We start from the raw sequence: 19589 nt of genomic DNA, 5'->3' as shown, positions 1-19589 counted from the left end.
CTTTCACCTCCTCTATTGCCACCTAATGCATTTCCCAGCAGTGCTTAGTTCAGTCCATCTCATGTCCGTGTCCTGCCTGTATTGCAGCCTTTGGGCTGAGTTTCCCCCGTGGTCTCTTTCAGTGGATTGCTGGGACGGTCCCGATGGCATGCCCGTCATCTACCACGGACACACCTTGACCACCAAGATCAAGTTCTCCGACGTCTTGGTCACTATCAAGGAGCATGCCTTTGTCACCTCCGAGTGAGTACAGCAGGACCTCAGCTGGCAGAGCAGAGAGAATGTAGAGCCAGGGTTGTAGTAAAGGGAAGCCCACCTTTATCCAGAGATCCAGCACAAGGTCTGGCATTTGGTGGGAAAAAAATCATCTCGTGTCCCCCAGCCAAAGGGAGATTTCTCCTGGAAGAACTTGTGGGAGGGAGGGCTTTGGGTAAACCCGGGTAGTTTGCCAGTCTTTCTCCACCCTGTGCCCTGCCAGCAGTGGTGGGACACATTCCTGAAGGGTGGTTACTCTGGGTGCTCAAGACAACAGAGATCGCTGTTGATGAGAGCTGCTCCTGGAGGGCACAGAGACCAGGTTTTGAAACAGAGCTCAGAAGTCCTTGGTTCCATCCAGAGCCCATGGTGGCTCTGATGACTGTTCTCCTTCTCCCAGTTTCCCTGTCATTCTGTCCATCGAGGACCACTGCAGCATTGCTCAGCAGAGGAACATGGCTCAGAATTTCAAGAAAGTCTTTGGGGACATGCTCTTGACCAAACCAGTTGATATTTCTGCTGATGGCCTTCCCTCTCCAAACCAGCTCAAGAGGAAGATTCTCATCAAGGTGAACCCCTGTCCCCAGCAAGGCTCATAAGTGAAAGAATGAGGGCAGAATGGGGGGAGGGTGTGGGACCTGCCTCTGGAAGGGAGTGGTTGTCAGTACAGGGTTGGAAGTGGAGAGCTGATGCTCAAACCAGCTGGAGACAGAGCTCTCTTGCTTCAGAGGAGCAGCTGGGTGCTGCCTTTCTGGAGGGTGTGGGGGATGTTGGTATTTCTGCTGCAGGAGTCATTTCTGGGAAGAAAGGATAGGACTTTACTGCCATTCAATGATCTCTGTGGCATAGATCTTGATCCTTTTAGTCTGGAGGAACTCATTGCAGCAGGGCTGTTCACCAGAAAATGCAAGCTGCTTTTTGGATGCTTGTTCCCCTCGGGGTGCCTGACCTGCTCTCTTGTCCCTCAGCACAAGAAGCTGGCAGAGGGCAGTGCTTATGAGGAGCTGCCCACGTCCGTGATGTATTCAGAGAATGACATCAGCAACTCCATCAAGAACGGGATCCTCTACCTGGAAGACCCCATAAATCACGTATGTCTCTGCTGCTGTCACCGTGTCCCTGCTCTGGGGGCTCCATAAATGGTGTCATGGCTCCATCGTGTGCTGTGTGTGCTGGAAGGAAGGGGTGTGGTGCAAATGACCAAAGAAGCTCTTGGTGTCTCTGGTTTCTCAGGCATCCCTGAAGGCTGGGGGAGTTCTGTGCTGGCTCTCTCCTGTGCTCTTCCCTAGGCATCTCCTGTGGGCCCTTGCTAGAGGCAGAAGGCTGAGCTAGAGGGAGCTCTGGGCCAAGGTACTGCAGCCTGTGATCTGTGCTGCAGGAAGTTCTGGTGATGGCTGTGCTTCCAGCCCTGCCTCCTACCAAGTGCCTGCACTCCTGACACACCTAAACAAGCATTCTGCTTTCTAAAGCACTGATCACTCATTTACTGTGTGCATTTATTTAACACAGCCCACTTCTTCAGCAGCACTGCTTTGCTGAGGGTCTGTCATGCAAAGCCACCTGCTACCAAAACAGATTTTTTGGGAAAAGGGGAAAGTGCAACGGTAAATCCACATAAAATCCCAGCCATCCTCACCTCTGATAGCCGCTGTGCTGAGTCCATGCAGAGGGGGTTTTTTGCACTGATTTGCTTTTGATTTGGTCATCACCTTTTAATACGTGCTGGGGTGTTTGCAGTGTGATCTGCAGTCACTTTGTATGTAAGACCTGTCACGTGCTGGGTTTTTGCTACTGATAAATCTGTGCTTCAGATCTGGGGGATGTCTTGGAAGCTCCTGTGACTCACTGGAATCAGTGTTGCTGGTGACTGTCCTTCACAAACCTGATCACCCCTCCCTGCTTGTGCTGGTCAGGGAGAGACAATCCCATGGATGGGTGGTGGGCCAGCTCAGTGCTTCCTTGGGGGTCTCTTTGCCAAAGTTTGTTTCTTTGCAGGAGTGGAACCCTCATTACTTTGTGCTGACCAGCAGCAAGATCTATTACTCTGGGGAGACAACCAGTGACCAAGGAAACGAGGATGAGGAAGAGCAGAAGGAGGTGAGGGCTCTCCTGTGTGGCAGTGAGTTGTTCCCGTAAGGAAAGGACCTGACTGCCCAAGGGGCTGAGCATTACCACTGCCAGCTGCCTTCAGGGGAGATCCTGTGCTGGGAACGATGGGAGCTGCTTCAGAAACTCCCTGGTCCTGGTTGGTAGACCCCTGAGCAGACTCCAGCACCACAGCTCAGTAACCCAAGGTGGTGGGTTTTCCCCCTTCCAGGTGAGCAACAGCACCGAGCTTCACTCCACAGAGAAGTGGTTCCACGGGAAGCTGGGAGCGGGCCGTGACGGGCGGCACATCGCGGAGCGGCTGCTCACCGAGTACTGCATCGAGACGGGGGCCCCCGACGGCTCCTTCCTCGTCAGGGAGAGCGAGACCTTTGTTGGGGACTACACCCTCTCCTTCTGGTGAGGCCCTGGCTGCCCCAGAGTGCTGTGTTCAGTGGTGGGGTCCCGTTCCCTGGTGGTCTGTGAGCAGGTTTCTCCCCTTTTTCTGAGCCCCAGCACCACGTCAACTCCCTGTCCCGGTGCAGAAGGGTCAAGTCCTTTGGGATCCTTAGGCAATCACTCTCCTGTGGGGCAGGAATTCTGTCTCAGGCTGTTGCTGTGCCTCAGGGAGATGCAGAATCTCTCTGTGGACAGCCCTGGCTTACCCCCTCCCTCTTGCACAGGCGCAACGGGAAGGTGCAGCACTGCCGGATCCACTCGCGGCAGGATGCCGGCAGCCCCAAGTTCTTCCTGACGGACAACCTGGTGTTCGACAGCCTCTACGACCTCATCACCCACTACCAGGGGGTGCCACTGAGGTGCAACGAGTTTGAGATGAGGCTGACAGAGCCGGTGCCACAGACCAATGCCCACGAGAGCAAAGAGTAAGTGTGTATTTAGGGAGGGGAGGTTGTGTCCATTGGGTTACTGGGACCCTGGGGGAAACCCTCCCAGGTCTCTCCTCAGCCATTCCCCTCTTGTGGGGACTTTCTGGTCTTGCCTTTCTCCCCGTGGAGCTCTGTCACAGCAGCCATGCTGACCAGCTCTGTTGTGCATGGAGCTAATTGTTGTGGAGTCTCAGTGCAAAGCAGAGGTACTGGGCTTGGTTGGGATGCCCTCGCCCATGCCACGCATCACCGAAGGGCTCTGCCCCATTCCAGTGTCATGGATAGGATGTTCTCTGCTCCCTGTCCTCCTTCAGGAGGCTCCCTGAGGATTCAGGCAGCCTTTTAGGGGCTGAGGGGAAGGCGTGTTCCATGGCAGAGTTGTAGGATGAGCGGGATGTGTGGAGGCTTGTGCAGAGTGACGTGTCTCTCCTGACAGGTGGTACCACGCCAACCTCACCCGGGCCCAGGCCGAGCACATGCTGATGCGGGTGCCCCGCGACGGAGCCTTCCTGGTGCGCAAGAGGAGCGAGCCCAGCTCCTATGCCATCTCCTTCAGGTGTGTCCCTGGGGAGGGGTGACGGGCACGGGAGGTGTGACCGGGATGCTGTGGTGGGTGGGAGAGCTGGACAGAGGCCATCAGCTGGACATGAGCCCTCCCAGAGCTCCTCTTGTTCCCATGTGGCCATGGATAAGCCCTGTAGCCCCCTGAGAGCCCTTAGGGCCCTGCTCCTCCTCCCATCCTCCGATGGAAGATGACTTTGCTCAGCCATCAGCCCAGGGGCACCTTTTCCTCGGGCGTCTTTATTTTGGCAGAGACTTTCTCGTGCCAGGTGCCAAGTGGCTTCTCTCTTTCCTCCTTCCAGGGCAGAAGGGAAGATCAAGCACTGCCGGGTGCAGCAGGAGGGCCAGACTGTGCTGCTGGGCAACTCTGAGTTCGAGAGCCTGGTGGACTTGATCAGCTACTACGAGAAGCACCCGCTGTACCGCAAGATGAAGCTGCGGTACCCCATCAACGAGGAGACGCTGGAGAAGATCGGCACCGCGGTGAGCGTGGCAGCCACTGGGGGAGCTCAGCCACACAGTGATGGACAGGTCGTTTCTGAGCTGGTGCCTTGGTGTGTGAGCCATCCCTGTGCTCCACAGCCCTCACCTCTTGGGGCTTTGTGCCGCTTACTGGTACCGCCACTCGGAGCCAGGCTGGCAGGGAGTGTGGGCTTGGGCTGCTGTTTGCCATGTGCAGCATCATCTTCAGTCTTGTGGCTTCCCTGGGGTGCTCTCCCTCTCTGCCCCAAGGCAGGGGACCTGTCACTGCTGTAACCACTGTCCCTTTGCTTCCACAGGAGCCAGACTACGGAGCCCTGTATGAGGGACGCCACCCCGGGTTCTATGTGGAAGCCAACCCCATGCCCACCTTCAAGGTATGCTATGACTGCTTGGGATGGGACAACCTGCAAGGCCTGAGGGTTGGCAAGTGTCTCTGTGTTTCATTTTCCAAGAGCTGGGTTATTTTGCACGCTCATTTTTAGACTATGAGGGGAGAAATGCTGGAGGTTCCCAGGCTGGGCTGCCTCTTATTCTGAGCTCTCTGAATTCAATCCATCAGTGGCTGTGGGGTAAAGGAAAGTGCTTGTGTGGGGCCATACCAGATTTGTGAGCTCTACTTCGGTGTAAATGGGGCCTTGATTTGTTCTGCAGGGTGTCAGTAGGGGCTGGCAGCAGGGCTGGATGCTGCCTGCACACGAGGTGCCTCACAGCCCCCCCAACAAACACATCTGTGGTGGGAGGTGATCTCATCCTGTGGGCTTGTTGTCCGTGTGTCCTTCCCCTGCCCAGCCTCATGGGACCCTCCTCCTTGCAGTGTGCAGTCAAAGCCCTGTTCGACTACAAGGCCCAGCGGGAGGACGAGCTCACCTTCACCAAAAATGCCATCATCCAGAATGTGGAGAAACAGGAAGGAGGCTGGTGAGTGGGGGCCGAGCCTCCCTTTTCCCTCAGGGATGTGGTCAAACCTTGCTGTCACCATCTATACAAAAGTGTGTCCTCTCCCCGGAGTGGGTCTGTCTGGGGATTGCCCACAAGCTGCACGGTCCCAAAGTCTCAGGAACCCTAAAGGCAGATAATGGAGGAGCTGTCTGTCCCCCTGACTCCCACTCAGGATGCTCTGGGGTCCCATGGCAGGTGCTGATGCTGCCCCTTCCTTCCCTTCCAGGTGGAGAGGAGATTATGGTGGCAAGAAGCAGCTGTGGTTCCCTTCCAACTATGTGGAGGAAATCACCAGTCCCAGTAGCCTGGAGCCAGAGCGGGAGGTATGTCCATGAGTGGGGCAAGGAGGGCTGGTGCCCCTCGAGCTTGGCTGCTCTGCCCAGCACCATGCCCAGCACCATGCCCAGCACCATCCTGCCTGTGCTTCCTTCCCTGCAGCAGCTGGATGAGAACAGCCCCCTGGGAGACCTGCTCGGAGGTGTCCTGGACGTGCCTTCGTGCCAGATTGGTGAGTGCCAGGGAGAGAGCATTACAAAGGCCCCTTGAGGCTTCTCAGCCCCCTGGGGATACACTCTGCATCCTCACCTGTCACCTCCTGGGCTCCAGTGACCAGAAATGGGACCTTCTTGTAGCTGAAGAGTCCTGGGTCAGCCCTGAGCCCCTGCGTCTGTCCTCTCCCTTCCTCCCTCTGCTCTGTGAAGGGCTTGGCTCAGCAGCTGCTGTGACCTTGCCCTGTGCCCCTGTCCCCACGCAGCCATCCGCCCCGAGGGGAAGAACAACCGGCTGTTCGTGTTCTCCATCAGCATGTCCTCGGTGTCGCGCCTGTCCCTCGACGTGGCGGCCGACACGCACGAGGACCTGCTGGACTGGGTGAAGAAGATCCGGGAGGCAGCTCAGACAGCTGATGCACGGGTGAGCCTGCAGAGACTTCTCCCTGCCAAGTGCTGGGTTTTCCAGGAGCTGAGGAGTAGGCAGAGGCTGGCGGGGGGGTGGTGAGGTGCAGCGTGTGATGGATGGCAGAGCAGTGACAGAGATGACAAAGGCAGAGCAATCTTTGACAATATGGTGAGGGGTGGTGGCTGTGTGTTACGGCTTGAGAGGTTCAGGCTGGATATCTGGGAAGATCAGACAACTGGGAAGATCAGACAAACTGCTGCAGCCTTGGGAGGTGGGGGATCTCCATCCGTGGAGGGTGGCAAGGCCACAGCTGCCCTGCCCTGCCCTGCCCTGCTCCAGGCAGGAGGCAGGACCCACCAAGGGCCCTTCCCATGGGGGTTTTGTGGTGTCCTCCAACGCAGACCTGGCAGACCTGCTAGTGGTTCCCACAGCACGAGCAGGAACAGCCACACCAAGCAGTGTGGGTCAGTTTATGAGCTGGGTTGTCCAACACCACTGCTCCTACCTGGCCTGACACCTCTGTCACCCTCTCTTGGCAGCTCTCCGAAGGGAAGATGATGGAGAGGAGGAAGAAAATTGCCCTGGAGCTTTCAGAGCTGGTGGTCTACTGCCGACCTGTGCCCTTCGATGAAGAGAGTGAGCATCTGCCGGGCTGGGGCCACCACAGGCACTCACTGTGGCATCACCCACCCCGTGGTGTGCCCCGAGGGGCTGCTTTGGCTAGATCTCAGCAGAGGCCAGGTGTCCAAGGTGTCCAAGGTGTCCAAAGCACCAGTTTGCCTTGGAGCTCTGGAAACATCCTTTAGCAGAGGGTGGAAGTTCTGTTCCCCATCCCTCTGTTGCTCATATCTGTCACCATCCAGAGCAGCTGCTGATGGAGTGGGGTTGGGGAGCATTGTGCCTGATCACCAAGAGCTGTGTCAGTGCTTTCAGCCATTGGTGTTAGGCCCCTGGAAAACACTCCCCAGGTCAGAGTAGGGTCTGCACTGCTGTGGTGTCTGAGCCAGGGGTGGGAGGATGGTGTCAGGAAGGAGCCAGTCAGGGTGCTTGAAATGTCTGAAAAGGGAATGTTCTTCTGGCTTACACAGTGCTGTCTCCTCCCAGAGATCGGCACAGAGAGGGCCTGTTACCGAGATATGTCCTCCTTCCCCGAGACCAAGGCGGAAAAGTACGTCAACAAGATCAAAGGCAAGAAGTTCCTGCAGTACAACCGCCTGCAGCTCTCCCGCATCTACCCCAAGGGCCAGCGCCTCGACTCCTCCAACTACGACCCCCTGCCCATGTGGATCTGTGGCAGCCAGCTGGTAGCACTCAACTTCCAGACCCCAGGTGAGGGCAGCAGGCAGGGGAGGTGGGTGGGTTCCTGGGGTGCCCGGTGTCTCCTCTGAGCCACCTGCCTGCACCCCTGCTAACCTGCTCCTGGCAAATGGCAGGTCTAGGAGGGGCTCTGGGTCTAGGAGGGGCTCTGCAGGCAACAAGACCCAGTGTTCATGTCCAGGCACGTGGTTGCTGCAGGGGAAATGTGCTCCTGAGGGCTGGATTGACCCAGGGAGCTGGGCTGAGCCTGAGGGTTGTGCCACGAGAGCAAGATGAGATGGAGAGGAGGCAGGGAGTTTTCCCAGGTCCCTGGTGACAAGGAGGGTAGGCAGGGAAGGTGCCAAAGGGGATGGTGCAGCCCCAGCTTTGGGACTCCAGCTGGTTGCAGGGTTAGACACCAGCTGGATGCATGGTCTGGGTCCAGCTGGCTGCTCCTCTTGCCTTTCCCCAGCTTCCATTCCTGCTCCTGCCGTGCAGTCCAACCTTCCTCTTTCCCTGGCCCTTGCCAAGCCCTGCTGTGAGCCTGTTCAGCTCACCCACACACCAGCAAACGACCTGCCTCTTTTTTCCTGCTGGCTTTTTCATTCCTTTTGTGAATTCAAGCATCTCACAGGGTGGTTTGGCAAACACTAGAGTCAGCACAGGGAAAGCTGAAGGGAGAGGGAGGAAAAGGAGGAGGTGACCCATGGAGCACTGGGTAGTTGGGCAGATCCTGCATAAGAAGATCACCCCATGTCCCCAACATGTGCACAGGGCACTGAGGTCATGGAGCACAGGATGGGCCAGGTCCCCTTGCCAAGGGCTTCCTGTGAGGGACCAATAATCCAAGTGATCCAGCTTGTGAAAAGGGCACAGGGCCTCTTCCATCTCCTCCATCTCCCGCCTGTGCTCTCCAGACAAGCCCATGCAGATGAATCAGGCCTTGTTCATGTCCAGTGGCCAGTGTGGGTACGTCCTGCAGCCAGCCAACATGCGAGATGACATCTTTGACCCCTTCGACAAGGGCACGCTGCGAGGCATCGAGCCACTCTCCATCTCCATCGAGGTCAGTCCTGCTCCCGCTGTGGGGAGGGATTCCATCCGGGTGGTTATACCAGACTTGGGGTCATAGAATGTATTTTCTGGGTTCCTGGCTCTGCCTGCAGCTGCTTGCTCCTCACCAAACCCCTCAGCCCTTCCCTAGAGCTGTCCCACAGCACAGGCTTGGAGAGCCCTCGCTGAAGAGGGAGACCCGCGGGTGTTGCTGAGGGTACCTGGAAAGGACCATCTGGAGCATCCCTGGATGCTCCCCCGGGACCCCTCCGGCGTAGGGCCCAGTGCCAGCAGGTGGCATCCATGAGCTGCTGAGGTGGCATCCCTGTGCCCAGAGCCTGGCCTGCTCCAGCGGGATAACACAGGAGCTGTGCCTGGTCCCCTCCTTGTCACTCAGTCCCTCTGGGCTCAAGGTGTCCATGACCCCTTGGCTTGTGGCCTATGAGGAAACCCCATCATGTCCTATCTGCACCATTGATGCCATATCCACTGTCTCCCTAAAACCCCTGGCACTGTTTCCCTTTACCACCTGTTTTCCCAGCTCTTTCTGCATCTCAGAATGCAGCTGCAATCAGCAGGTGTCAAGAGTCTTGTACCATAGCCAGTCACTGTCGCCTTTAAGAGATGGGCTCAGCCTTTTGTCCTCCGGCAAAACTGCCCATGTCCCCACCAAAGCCAGCTTTCACGGATGGAGAAGCCGTCTCAAGCCCAGCATGACTCAAAGCACATGATCCAGCGTTGGCAGCATGTCCTTCCTCTGCAACAACAGCGTGCCGACAGCACGCTGGAGCGACATATGGCCACCGGCAAGAGGGAGCTGCGCTGGCTTTCTCCTGTGAGGAAGCAGGTTGTCATTGGAGTTGGGCACAGACTGTGCTATGATTAGGAGGCAGAGCAGTGATGGAGAGCAGCTCCTTTTCATGCTTACACCGAGGCAGGAGGGCCGAGAAGTTTCAGCAAAGAAGAGGGTGTCCAGCGTAGCACTCCAGGCAGGGAACGGCGCTCGGCTTGGAGCCCAGTTCCAGCTTGGCAGGCTGGGGGAGGGATACTGTGGCCCAGGCCTGGCTGTGCAGGCAGTAGGCAGGAACCTGGGGCAGTTTTTTTTATGGCTTACAGGTCAGACTGGTGATAGCAGCTTCCAGGGGTGGGAGCTGTTTCTCTCCGAGAGGCTGTGCTGGGCTGGCTCTCAGCGTCGCTTCTCTCTCCAATTAGCAGAGCCAGGGTGGCTTATTTGGAAAGGTGTCTTGGTATGCAAAGACATTTTTTTTCCCTTTGGTCCTGTCTCTTACCAAGTGTCTCCTGCTCTCTGCCCAGGTCCTGGGGGCTCGGCACCTTCCCAAAAATGGAAGAGGAATCGTTTGTCCTTTTGTGGAGGTGGAGGTGTCCGGCGCCGAGTATGACAACGCCAAGCAGAAAACCGAGATCGTGGGTGAGTGGATTAGTGAAGGGAAGGGAGAGGGATGCACCAGCACTCCTGATCCTGCTGTGGGCCATGGGTTCTGCAGGAAAGCCTGGCCCTGGGCTGGGAGCTGCCCTTGTGCTGCCCCCAAGCTCAGCATCAGCTGTGGGGGAAGGGGCTCAGCGGGGGCTGCCCACTGACAGCCGTGTCTCGTGAGCAGCGGACAACGGCCTGAACCCCCTCTGGACCCCGAAGCAGTTCCACTTCCAGGTCAGCAACCCTGACTTTGCCTTCCTCCGCTTTGTGGTGTACGAGGAGGACATGTTCAGCGATGAGAACTTCCTGGCTCAGGCCACCTTCCTGGTGAAAGGCTTGAAGACAGGTAAAGCGCTTGGGGAAGTGGGGAGGGTGGTCTTGGTGGTCCTCGCCAGTTCACATCATTAGCCAGGAAGATGCTGAGTTCCACGAGAGGATGTTGTCATGCCCCAGGCTGGCTCAGTCCATCCTGTCCCCATGACAGGTCACAGCCCCAGCGAGGTAAAGGAAGGCAGAAGCCATTTGCTAACAGCCCTTGGGGCTGACTGGGATGAGTTGGAGAGTCATGGAATCATAGAATGGTTTGGGTTGGAAGGGACCCTAAAACACCATCTCGTTCCAATCCCCCTGCCATGGGCAGGGACACTTTCCACTGGACCAGGTTGCTCAGAGCCCCATCCAACCTGGTGGAAGCAAAGAAGGGTCTTATGGGAGAAGGACCCCTCTCTGACACATGTGCCACGAGTGACACCAGGGCTGTCTCTGCCATAGGTTTCCGAGCTGTTCCCCTGAAGAACAACTACAGTGAGAATTTGGAGCTGGCTTCCCTGCTGGTCAAGATAGACATTTTCCCTAGCAAGGTGAGGCTGGGGTCGCACACGGGAAGGTGACTGTGCCACAGGGCTGAGGAGCAGAGGCAGTGAGTGAGCCCTGCCTGGCCCTGCCCACGCTCCTGCTTCAGTCAGGACAAGGCTCAGCTGTGCCTGGCCTGAATTCCCAATGCTGCTCCATAGTGATGCATGGTGGAAGGGCAGGTGCTGGGCTTGCCTCCTGCAGCAGTCGGGGTGTTTTAGGCAGGGTCCTGCCTGGACTGCGTTTTTGACCTGCCTGGAAATCGCTTCAGCAAAAGCTGGAGGAGGCGGATTTGCTCCATCCCAGTGCTTGTCTGCTCTCCAGGGAAGTTACAGCTCCGTATCACGGAGCTGGCTGGCCTGGGGCTGTCTGTGTTGGCATTAGTGGAGGGCAGGGCTGCTTCAGAGACAGATGGTTCTTTTATTTCTTCATTTTAAATGATGCTGGTGGGAGCCAGCAGTGGTTGTTAGAGCAGTTTCATACTGCAAACCCCAAGCCCCCGTGAGCCCTGGACGCGCTGCGTGGCAGCTGCACCAGGACTGCCCTTACTGCAGGATGTATACTTTGAAATCCCAACCCCTTGACTGCTGTGTTTTTTTCTTTCTGATCCAAGCAGGAGAATGGTGAAATAAACCTCTTCAATGCTTCAGCCCTACGGGAACGAGCAGGGGATGCCTCTGGTCAGCTGCTGTCAAGCAGAGGCAGAGAGGGGTCCTTTGAGTCGCGGTACCAGCAGCCTTTTGAGGATTTCCGGGTGTCACAGGAGCAGCTCGCTGACCACTTCGAGAGCCGGGAGCGAAGGTAATGGCAGTGCTCCTTCAGCTCCTCCCAGCAGACTCTGCTGCATAGAAACCCTAAATTTCAGCATGGAAGTTGTGCCAGTGCTTGGGGGAGTCGCTGCTTTGGGGTCTGTGGGAGTAGGGTGGGACAAAGAGCTGCCGCCCTGCAGCTGGTGCCACCTTCCTCAGGCATGGGAGATGGGGCTGAGCCCCCGCTTTCCCCCAGTGGGGTGACCTTAGACACCCGAGAATGCCCTTGGTGACCCCTGGGTGAGGCTGAGCTGTCCCCTCTCTGTGCCCCCCTGCAGGGTACTGCGGAGGACCCGGGTCAACGGGGACAACCGGCTGTAGCCCATCCCGGCGGGGAAAGCACCTCCAGTGCTTGTGAATCTCACAGCACGCTGTGAACTGGTTTCTATGGAAACGGCACTGCTATGGCCTACTTTCAGGCAGCTTTTCCAGTTTCTCTGCTGAAGTGTGTTCAAGTGGAGAACTAAAAAAAAAAAAAAAAAATATTGGAAAAAAAACCCCACTCCAGCCACCCTCCAACCTTCACCACCAAGCCCTTAATGAAGCGCGTCGGTGCAGACAGGCTGCCAGCCGCTGAGGTGAGAGACCAAACTGCCTATAATCACAAGGAGAGACCCAAAAAACCCCCATCCAGCCCTCTGTGTCGCTGCTCTGCCTGTATTCCAGAGATCCTGTGCAGCTGCCAGAGGCTCTGTGCAGCCATCCTTTGCTGTACTGTTCCCAGCACTCCGGGCTGGGGGGGACTTTGGAGACCAAGGCAGCAATAGCTGTGTCCTGGCATGGGATCTACTACCTGTATAGCCACTGCCTAAGGGTCCAGTAGTGAAACTCTGTGTTTACGGGGCCACTCTAGCTTTAAACGACAATAAAAGTGTCAGTATTATGTGTGTGCTGGCTCAGGTGTCTGGTGGGCTGTGCCCTGCACAGGGCTCCCTGAGGGGAGCTTGCACTGTTCTCTCCTTCCTCCTGGATTTAGGGGGTTTGCAGCTGCTGAGGGGAAAAATAATAAGCAGCAGCATCAGGTTTAATGTTTTCATCAAAAGGGTAAAACAAGGTCATGTGCTACCACTGGCCATGCAGTTCTGAGCCAGCCTGGGGACAAGAACTCCAGGATGAAGAAGAGCTCCCAGGACAGAGGTGTCTGAGCTCAGCATGTTGCTGGGTCACTCACTCATGGCCTTGCCCCATTGTACTCTTAAAACAAATGGGAAGGTTGTGATCAAGCATTCCCAGCCCTCTCCACGTGGGGCAGCTCCTGCTGTGATGCCCTGGGCTTAAGGGCATCACCACGGGCCTCCCCAGACCCCAGTGCAAGCACCAGTCAACTCACGCTTGTCTTTTACACTCTTTATTTAGGAACAACCAAAAATGTCTGGTTTCATTTCAACAAACTGTACAAGCAAGCTCTTCCCCTCGCCCACCCTCACATCCACATATACAAAAGGAAGGGAAACTTGCCATTCACTTCTCAGAAGTGGCATTGTTGCTACAGGGAGTTCTTGCCCTCAGAATAAGAGCAGGTAAAGTCCATAGCAGGTACAAGCTACCCTAGCCCTAATAATAGCTACAGCCCACAATCACAGGCAGCTTCACTTTAAATTTTTCCCTCTTTAAAACCTTTACCAAAAGTAAAAACTATTTCCTGTTTCACACGATTGCCAAAGTGGCCATTTAAAATTGTGGTCTTGAAAAAAAACACAGTAACAACCCCACTGGAACCCCCCACACCTCCCCAGTACAAAGACGGTTTACACAGCAGAGCCCTCGCTCTGCTCCCTCACTGCAAGGACACCCTTATGAAAGGTCCCGTTGCAGCTACAATTACATTTTCCTTTGGATAAATCCAAGCAAAAATTCCAGGTCATTCAGCACCAGCGTGATTTCTAAATAACAATAATTAAAAAAAAAAAAAAAAAAAAAAAGAGACCCCATTAGGCTGACTTTGTGGTCTGCTGAGAAACAAAGTGATCAACACGCTGTTCCCAAAGTCTCTCTTTTAGTGCAATGTTAGTATGTGCAAGGGGAATCACAGCCACGTACCCATAACACCACCACGAGCCAGATGGGGCAGAGAGAAAGTGCAATTTTAGCTAGAAGTTTTCTATGCCATGGATTCCTAGCCCAACCCTCACTAGCACCAGTAAGCAAGAGTCCTCCTAACACTGCCCTCCATCAGTGCAGGTAAAAAGGGGCTTTAATTGTGCCATCAAAATATGGCCAATGTCAGCAAACAGAGCACTTGGGCAATAACCAGAAAACCCAAAATTAAAAAAAAAAAAAAATTCACTGCTTAGGTAACAGAGCTCCCTTGGTCTGCCCTAAAGTTTGTGATGCCAATCCAGCACTCCTGGCAGGACCACTGCCAGTAAAACAGAGCAGAAACTAAACCTCCCAATTTAAAAAAAAAAAAAAAAAAAGGGAGAGCCTGCAAGTGCCTCATCCCTCTCCATGTGAAGTGTTGCCTAATCTTCCCTGCTGTTTTGGGGATCAGCTGGGTCTTGACACCAGTGGTTGCAGGTGAGCTGAATCACATCAGGCCCCTGATCAATTTGAAAAGAGCAAAGCCAAAGTTATCAGGGTAACTGGAGACAAAAGTTTACAAATATTTAAAATACTGTCAACACTGTAATTTGTGCCTAAGTGCTGAAAATCATCTCTCTCTTCTGATTCCCAGTGATCCAGCTTCCAGTCTGTCTCTGTTACATCTCTAAGAGAGAGGGGCTGCAGGGAAGACAGAATACAACACTCCTCCATGTGATCAAACTGTTGCTTTTCAATTTAAAAAAAAAACAAACAAAACAACAAAAAACCAAAAAACACAAAACCCTGAATGTAAAACCTGCCTTCTACAGTTTCCTTCTTTTCCTGAACAGTCAAGGGACACTTAGCAAAAATTAACCAAGCAGGTATCTTGCAGCTCCAGCCAGGTAAAGGGTTTCAGCTGTAGCAGCTGCTGCTTTTGCTGGTTGCTTCTCATGGTGACCAACACAAATCCCTGGCAGGGAGGGGACATGAAGCCACACAAAATACCTCCAATCAGCTGTGCCCATCCTCCCACCAGATGCAGGCCTGGTGTCCATCAGCGCTCACCTCTCAGGCAAGTGGAAATAGGAACCTGTAGATTATGGTTGGTTTAGTGTCCTGCTTTAAAAAAAAAAAGAAAAAAAAAAAAAGAATGATTTCCAGGATGCTAATTAAGGACCTGAAAAATAAGGTACCCAAATGAAACACGGAGCCATGTCTAAGGCTGGCACAAATCAGGGTTTCGGGTTATTAAGCAATTGGATTGTGCCCTTAATCTAAGCAGTCTCAGAGACATAAGTAACAAGATTCACATGGATTAAAAATGATGGTTACTGCTGTGCCTGCCAAGCCCGAGCTCAGACAGAGCTGATGGAGGTGGAGAATATAATTTCCCTTCCTTACTGATGCTGGCTACATCACCTCGGTCTTACACCCCTCCTTTCAAGTCAAGATAGTCATCTTTGATTAGATGATGATAAATATTCACACACTGTGTAGAATTGTGGTGACACTTCCTCTTAACACCACAAGAGCTGCTGCTGGGACTGTCAAGCCACCTCTCAATTTTTCCTTTCAGTTCTGGATGCAAACACATCTCCAATGTCCTGCACCAAAACCCGAGTCTGTCTGGAGATGGCACCTGCTTCTCCTTCTCAACAGAGAAACGGGACCACAGAGCTAAACCCTCAGAAATCTTCAGCTTATACTTTTATGGAGATTTCAAGTCAACTAAAAAATGCAGATAACAAGGAATGTAGGAGTAGAAAGGGAACTCGATCACTTTTTGACTTTTTTTTGTCTCTAAATCTCACCCTCCCCACGCAGTGGCGTTTGCCAGCCCCGTCGCCACGTCCGAGGGGAGTCTGCATGGAACCACTTTTTAAAATTCCTTTGACCCAAAAGAAAGAAAACTCCTGCTGTGCTTGTATGAATGCATGGAGACAAAGCTCAAAAACCTCAGCAGCTTCCAACCCTCAAGGCTGTTTTTTCTGTGTACACCGGGAAATTCTCCCTCTAGCTCACAAGATTTCTTTTCAATTTTTCTGGAAAACTGGCTGAATATAATCCAAGTGCAAAATATTTCAGCTAGTGCATGGAAACGTGGTTTGAAGGGACCAGTTCATACCATAGTCCTTAAGCATTTCTGTAGATGGAGTGGGGAATCACTCTTCCAATTAGCCATAGGCCTTTAAGTGTACACCAAAAATCCCACAGAAAATCACCTTGAATGGGCAAACTACACTTCCAACATATTTATATAGCAAGTAGTTAGTAAAAGTGTACATTTTTAATGTACATCTTAATGCAATAAAGAATCAATGGCATATCTGAACTGTATATATGTGTACTTAAATAAACCTGCATGTACATAGACACTACAGAGTAAATTGACCTACCTGTATTTGTTCTCTGAAGGTGGCACTGCACATACACCCCCTAAGGCCACACGACTCACAGATCTGCTTTCCACCTCTAGCCCCACCCAGATTCTCCCATCACCTGTGATATTTTAGGGTGTGCAGGATTGCACCCATGAAGGTGAACCCCTGGGGCTCTGGCAGTGCAGCCACCCCCAAAGGGAGCAGTGGGGATGAGCCAACACGAAGCCAAGGTGGGATGGCTGCTGGTCACACCTCCAACCATGCCATGACCATCAGCAGTGCTTCTAAAGAGACATTTAGGGAGCCTGGTGCCACAGCAGGGTGCTCTGGGTCAGGGTGCTCTGGTGCCACCCCTGCTCAGAGCATGGTGGGGATGGTCCATCTCACTGCTATGGGATGGGCACAGTGTGAGTGGGTGCATCCAAAACATCACCCCAGCTCTCTGGGGTGCAGGTCACCTCCATCTGAAGCAGATGGTCACACTTGGCCACAGGGATCATCCCTGTGTGCCAGGGAGCCCCACGAACTCAGGCACAGGCACCCAGCATGTCCCGCCGGGCGAGGGGAAGCCCCTCTGCCAAAACACTGAGCAGATACAGCCCCTTCCAGCAGCTGAGCAAGGCAGCCTCAAAGAGGGGACAAAGAAAGAATTGCAAAAGCAAGGGCAATTAAAGGTAGAAATCAGACACCATCTTTGGAAGAGGTTCTGAAAGAGCTTTTTTGTTTTTAAACCAGATTTTTTGTAAATCTCTGGATCCGATCCTTCAGGGTTTGCTACCCACCCTCCTAATAAATATCATTTACCACTAACAATAAAGTCTCCCACATTAAAAAGCTCTCACTAAATAAAAAACTTCTACTGAAAAAGCTTGGCTGAGTTGGCTTGGCAAAAATAAGGAGCTATGACTACTCTCCATAAATACATCAGCGGATAAACACCGAAACTATTTAAGTTAAAGGACAATGTTGGCTCCAAAACAAACCAGCAATGAACCAGCCACGAATTAATTCAAACTAGAAATTTAAATAAAGTTTCTAACCACTCAAAGGCAGTGAAGTTCTGGAAGAGCCTTCCAAGAGCAAAAGTGAAGGCAAGACATGGAACCAATTTGGAGCTGGGATTTGATTAGTTTGTGACAGAATGGTCTGACACAGCATTTGGCTGGACTATCCAGCTCAAGAGTTTCCCTTCTAGGCCTTGTTTTCTATTAGCAAAGGATATTTAAAAAAAAAACCACCTTCAAGCAGTTGCATCACACAGCAACCACCCAGGACAACACACATTAAAAATGTACAGGTACCAGGCAGCAGGCAGGTTAACCCGGAAATTTATTTTGCTATTTTGCCAGAAACATTGCACATGGCCTGGGAAAAAAAAAAAAAAAAAAAAAAAGACTGGAACAAACACTTGAAGTCACCAGCAGTGCTCCAGGAGGATCTGCCATGTAGGGCTGCAAGAAGGAAACTTCCTGACTGCAGCAGAGCTGCTGCCTCGCCATCCCTTGGAGACAAAAATGACTTGAACCACTCACAGCCACGCTGCGATTCCCTGTGTTTGTTCTCTGAAGAACAGCCTGTTCTCTCTGAACAATGAAAAGGATTCCAGGTCAGGATGCAAAAATTATTATGTGCTAGTTCTCAGTGATTAAAGAGAGACTTGGAGATTTAATAGCCTGCTACAGTCAGTCTCCAGGAACACAGGGGAAAGTGTTCTAGCCAGCAAGGGACAAAATGACACCAAACTCCTGGGCTGCCTGGGTCTGGGAACCCACTATTTATCAGAACAAGGCTGACTCTAACCTCATCTGTAGGGATTAAGAATCTTGCTCAACTTAAATTCAAGACTGGCAGTTTTCTTCTCAGATCCCTCTCCTAACACATGCATTTGTTTGCCCACAAAGCCCTTCACTGCCAGGACCAGAAGGGGCAGAGAGGATATATGCAGCCATGCCAACCTTTAGAGAACAAACACCTTAACGGACAGATGAAAAAAAAAAAAAGAAACAAGAAACAAGTACTATGCCATGATAGTCCATATCTAAGCAATGACCTTGTATACACAATGTCTGAGATTCGTTATGCTTGTATAGGCAGCTGTAGGCATCGGTATATGAATATGAAATCTGAAAGTCTGTCACTGGAAAGCAAACAGGAGCATCCTATTTCCCGGGGGCGAGCCGAGCCCCCGCCTCGGGCAGCCCTTGGCCAAGTCCCCGGCTGGGCCACGAGAGCTCGGCACCGAGGGCCCAGTCTGTGCACGTGCTGTCTCGTGTGCTGTGCCCAAAGGTCTCATTTATGGCAGTGCTTCGTCACCACGTCCTGCTCCCCAGGTTTGGATCAGGCCGGCCCGTGGGTTGCTTAAAGATCACACATTTCTTCTCGAGGGTAAGAGCGGATCCTCCAGGGCTGGTGGTTTCAGTTCACTCTGTTTCTGAAAAAGAACAGAGGTGTCAGATGCTCCAGCCCGCTGTGAGGGCCTGCAACCCAGGTGGGATGCTGGATGGGGAGGAAGGGGGGCAGAAGTGCCTCAGGATGGGCAAAATTGGGAGCCTTGACAGTCAGCTGCAGAAAAGGACAGCCCCACTCAGAGGGGCCAGGAAACACAAAATCCTGTGGAAGTGGAGCTGGCAGGGCTAAGGAGGGATGCAGCCTGCAGCAGCCCAAAGCTGTGCACACCCTTGCCGAGCACCTCCTGCCTCTGTGCCATGAGGGATGACGGGACCACCTCACTCTGGGTGGCATAAAGCCATGCCCAGAGGGTGCTTGCAGGGGCACCTCCCTGGCACAGGTACAAAAGCTGGCCCACCACCCGTCCCCAAACCCACAGCTCCCTAGCAAAGCACATGGGGTGGTGATGCACAGCCAGACCCAGCAGCTGCAGGAAGAGCAGGGCCCTCCGAAACCCACGATCCACCTCCTCCAAATTAGATGGAGAAGGGAAGCCATGAATTTTACCTGATTTTTACAAATTTTTTTCTAAGGCCTGCAGCCATGGCAGAGCCTCAAAGCAAGGCAGTGAGGCCAGACAAGATCCCAGCTGACCAGCAAGGGGCTGCATGTGTGGACCATGGTGGGATGGGGCCAGCACTTGGCCATCCCCATCTGGTGAGAACTTTGCCAGGGAGGAAATGGCCCCCAGCTGCACTACGGAAGAGCCCACAGAGGGCTTGGAAAGCACCTCTTCTCCACACACACGCCTTCCAAAAGTGAGTCCTGGAGAAGGGGTAGGGCCAGCAGCTGGGAGCACCAGCCCTCCATGTCCTCTCCCCTCTTGCACCCTCCACCTTCACTACCCAAGCCTTGCTCCATGCCAACAAGGATGCTCACACCTGAGGAGTTGGCAGCGGGAGAGGGAAGGGTAAGTAGGGGTTCTGTCTACTGCCCAAGCCCAGGGGGGTATAAGGAAGGAGCTAGTGGCATGGGACAAGTAGCCAGGCCCCTTCCTTCCCAAACACCTATCCCCTTCATAAATCCATGGGCAACTTTCCCACAGGGCAGGTAAAAGGACCAGACACTCCTGCTGTTTTACTTAGGCTTGAGATAAAGCCAAGATTTGGTTTCTGAGCGGTGTCAGCACCCAGTGACCGAGGCAGAAAGGGGCAGGCAGGCAGTGGCACTTATGTCACCCCGC

General features: G+C 53.5%; 2 protein-coding genes across 6 annotated transcripts in view; one reads left to right on the top strand and one right to left on the bottom strand.

Moving 5' to 3' along the window:
• PLCG1 (phospholipase C gamma 1) overlaps window positions 1-13474 on the top strand; it is a 41835-nt gene extending 28361 nt beyond the window's left edge. Inside the window, exons 12-32 of one of the 2 annotated variants that reach the window (XM_051803006.1) lie at window positions 123-243; window positions 656-824; window positions 1224-1346; window positions 2251-2352; window positions 2573-2760; window positions 3024-3224; window positions 3664-3783; window positions 4091-4271; window positions 4568-4645; window positions 5086-5189; window positions 5437-5533; window positions 5649-5718; window positions 5965-6122; window positions 6647-6743; window positions 7212-7436; window positions 8321-8469; window positions 9771-9885; window positions 10076-10237; window positions 10663-10751; window positions 11360-11544; window positions 11831-13474. In XM_051803006.1, the coding sequence (XP_051658966.1) occupies window positions 123-243; window positions 656-824; window positions 1224-1346; window positions 2251-2352; window positions 2573-2760; window positions 3024-3224; window positions 3664-3783; window positions 4091-4271; window positions 4568-4645; window positions 5086-5189; window positions 5437-5533; window positions 5649-5718; window positions 5965-6122; window positions 6647-6743; window positions 7212-7436; window positions 8321-8469; window positions 9771-9885; window positions 10076-10237; window positions 10663-10751; window positions 11360-11544; window positions 11831-11873 (2777 nt within the window). In that variant the 3' untranslated portion in view covers window positions 11874-13474. Of the gene's footprint in view, window positions 1-122; window positions 244-655; window positions 825-1223; window positions 1347-2250; window positions 2353-2572; window positions 2761-3023; window positions 3225-3663; window positions 3784-4090; window positions 4272-4567; window positions 4646-5085; window positions 5190-5436; window positions 5534-5648; window positions 5719-5964; window positions 6123-6646; window positions 6744-7211; window positions 7437-8320; window positions 8470-9770; window positions 9886-10075; window positions 10238-10662; window positions 10752-11356; window positions 11545-11830 lie in introns of both variants that reach the window. The other variant, XM_051803005.1, reaches the window with a different exon arrangement.
• Window positions 13152-19589, bottom strand: part of ZHX3 (zinc fingers and homeoboxes 3) — a 46998-nt gene continuing 40560 nt past the window's right edge. For 3 of the 4 annotated variants that reach the window (XM_051803009.1, XM_051803010.1, XM_051803011.1), the window contains one exon: window positions 13152-18389. In XM_051803009.1, the coding sequence (XP_051658969.1) occupies window positions 18379-18389 (11 nt within the window). In that variant the 3' untranslated portion in view covers window positions 13152-18378. The remainder of the gene's footprint in view (window positions 18390-19589) is intronic. The other variant, XR_007907070.1, reaches the window with a different exon arrangement.

Source organism: Manacus candei, unplaced genomic scaffold, assembly GCF_025592945.1.
Source record: "Manacus candei isolate 608988 ecotype Guabito, Panama unplaced genomic scaffold, ASM2559294v1 h1tg000057l, whole genome shotgun sequence".
Lineage (NCBI taxonomy): Eukaryota > Metazoa > Chordata > Aves > Passeriformes > Pipridae > Manacus > Manacus candei.
This window is presented reverse-complemented; position numbering and strand designations above follow the sequence as displayed.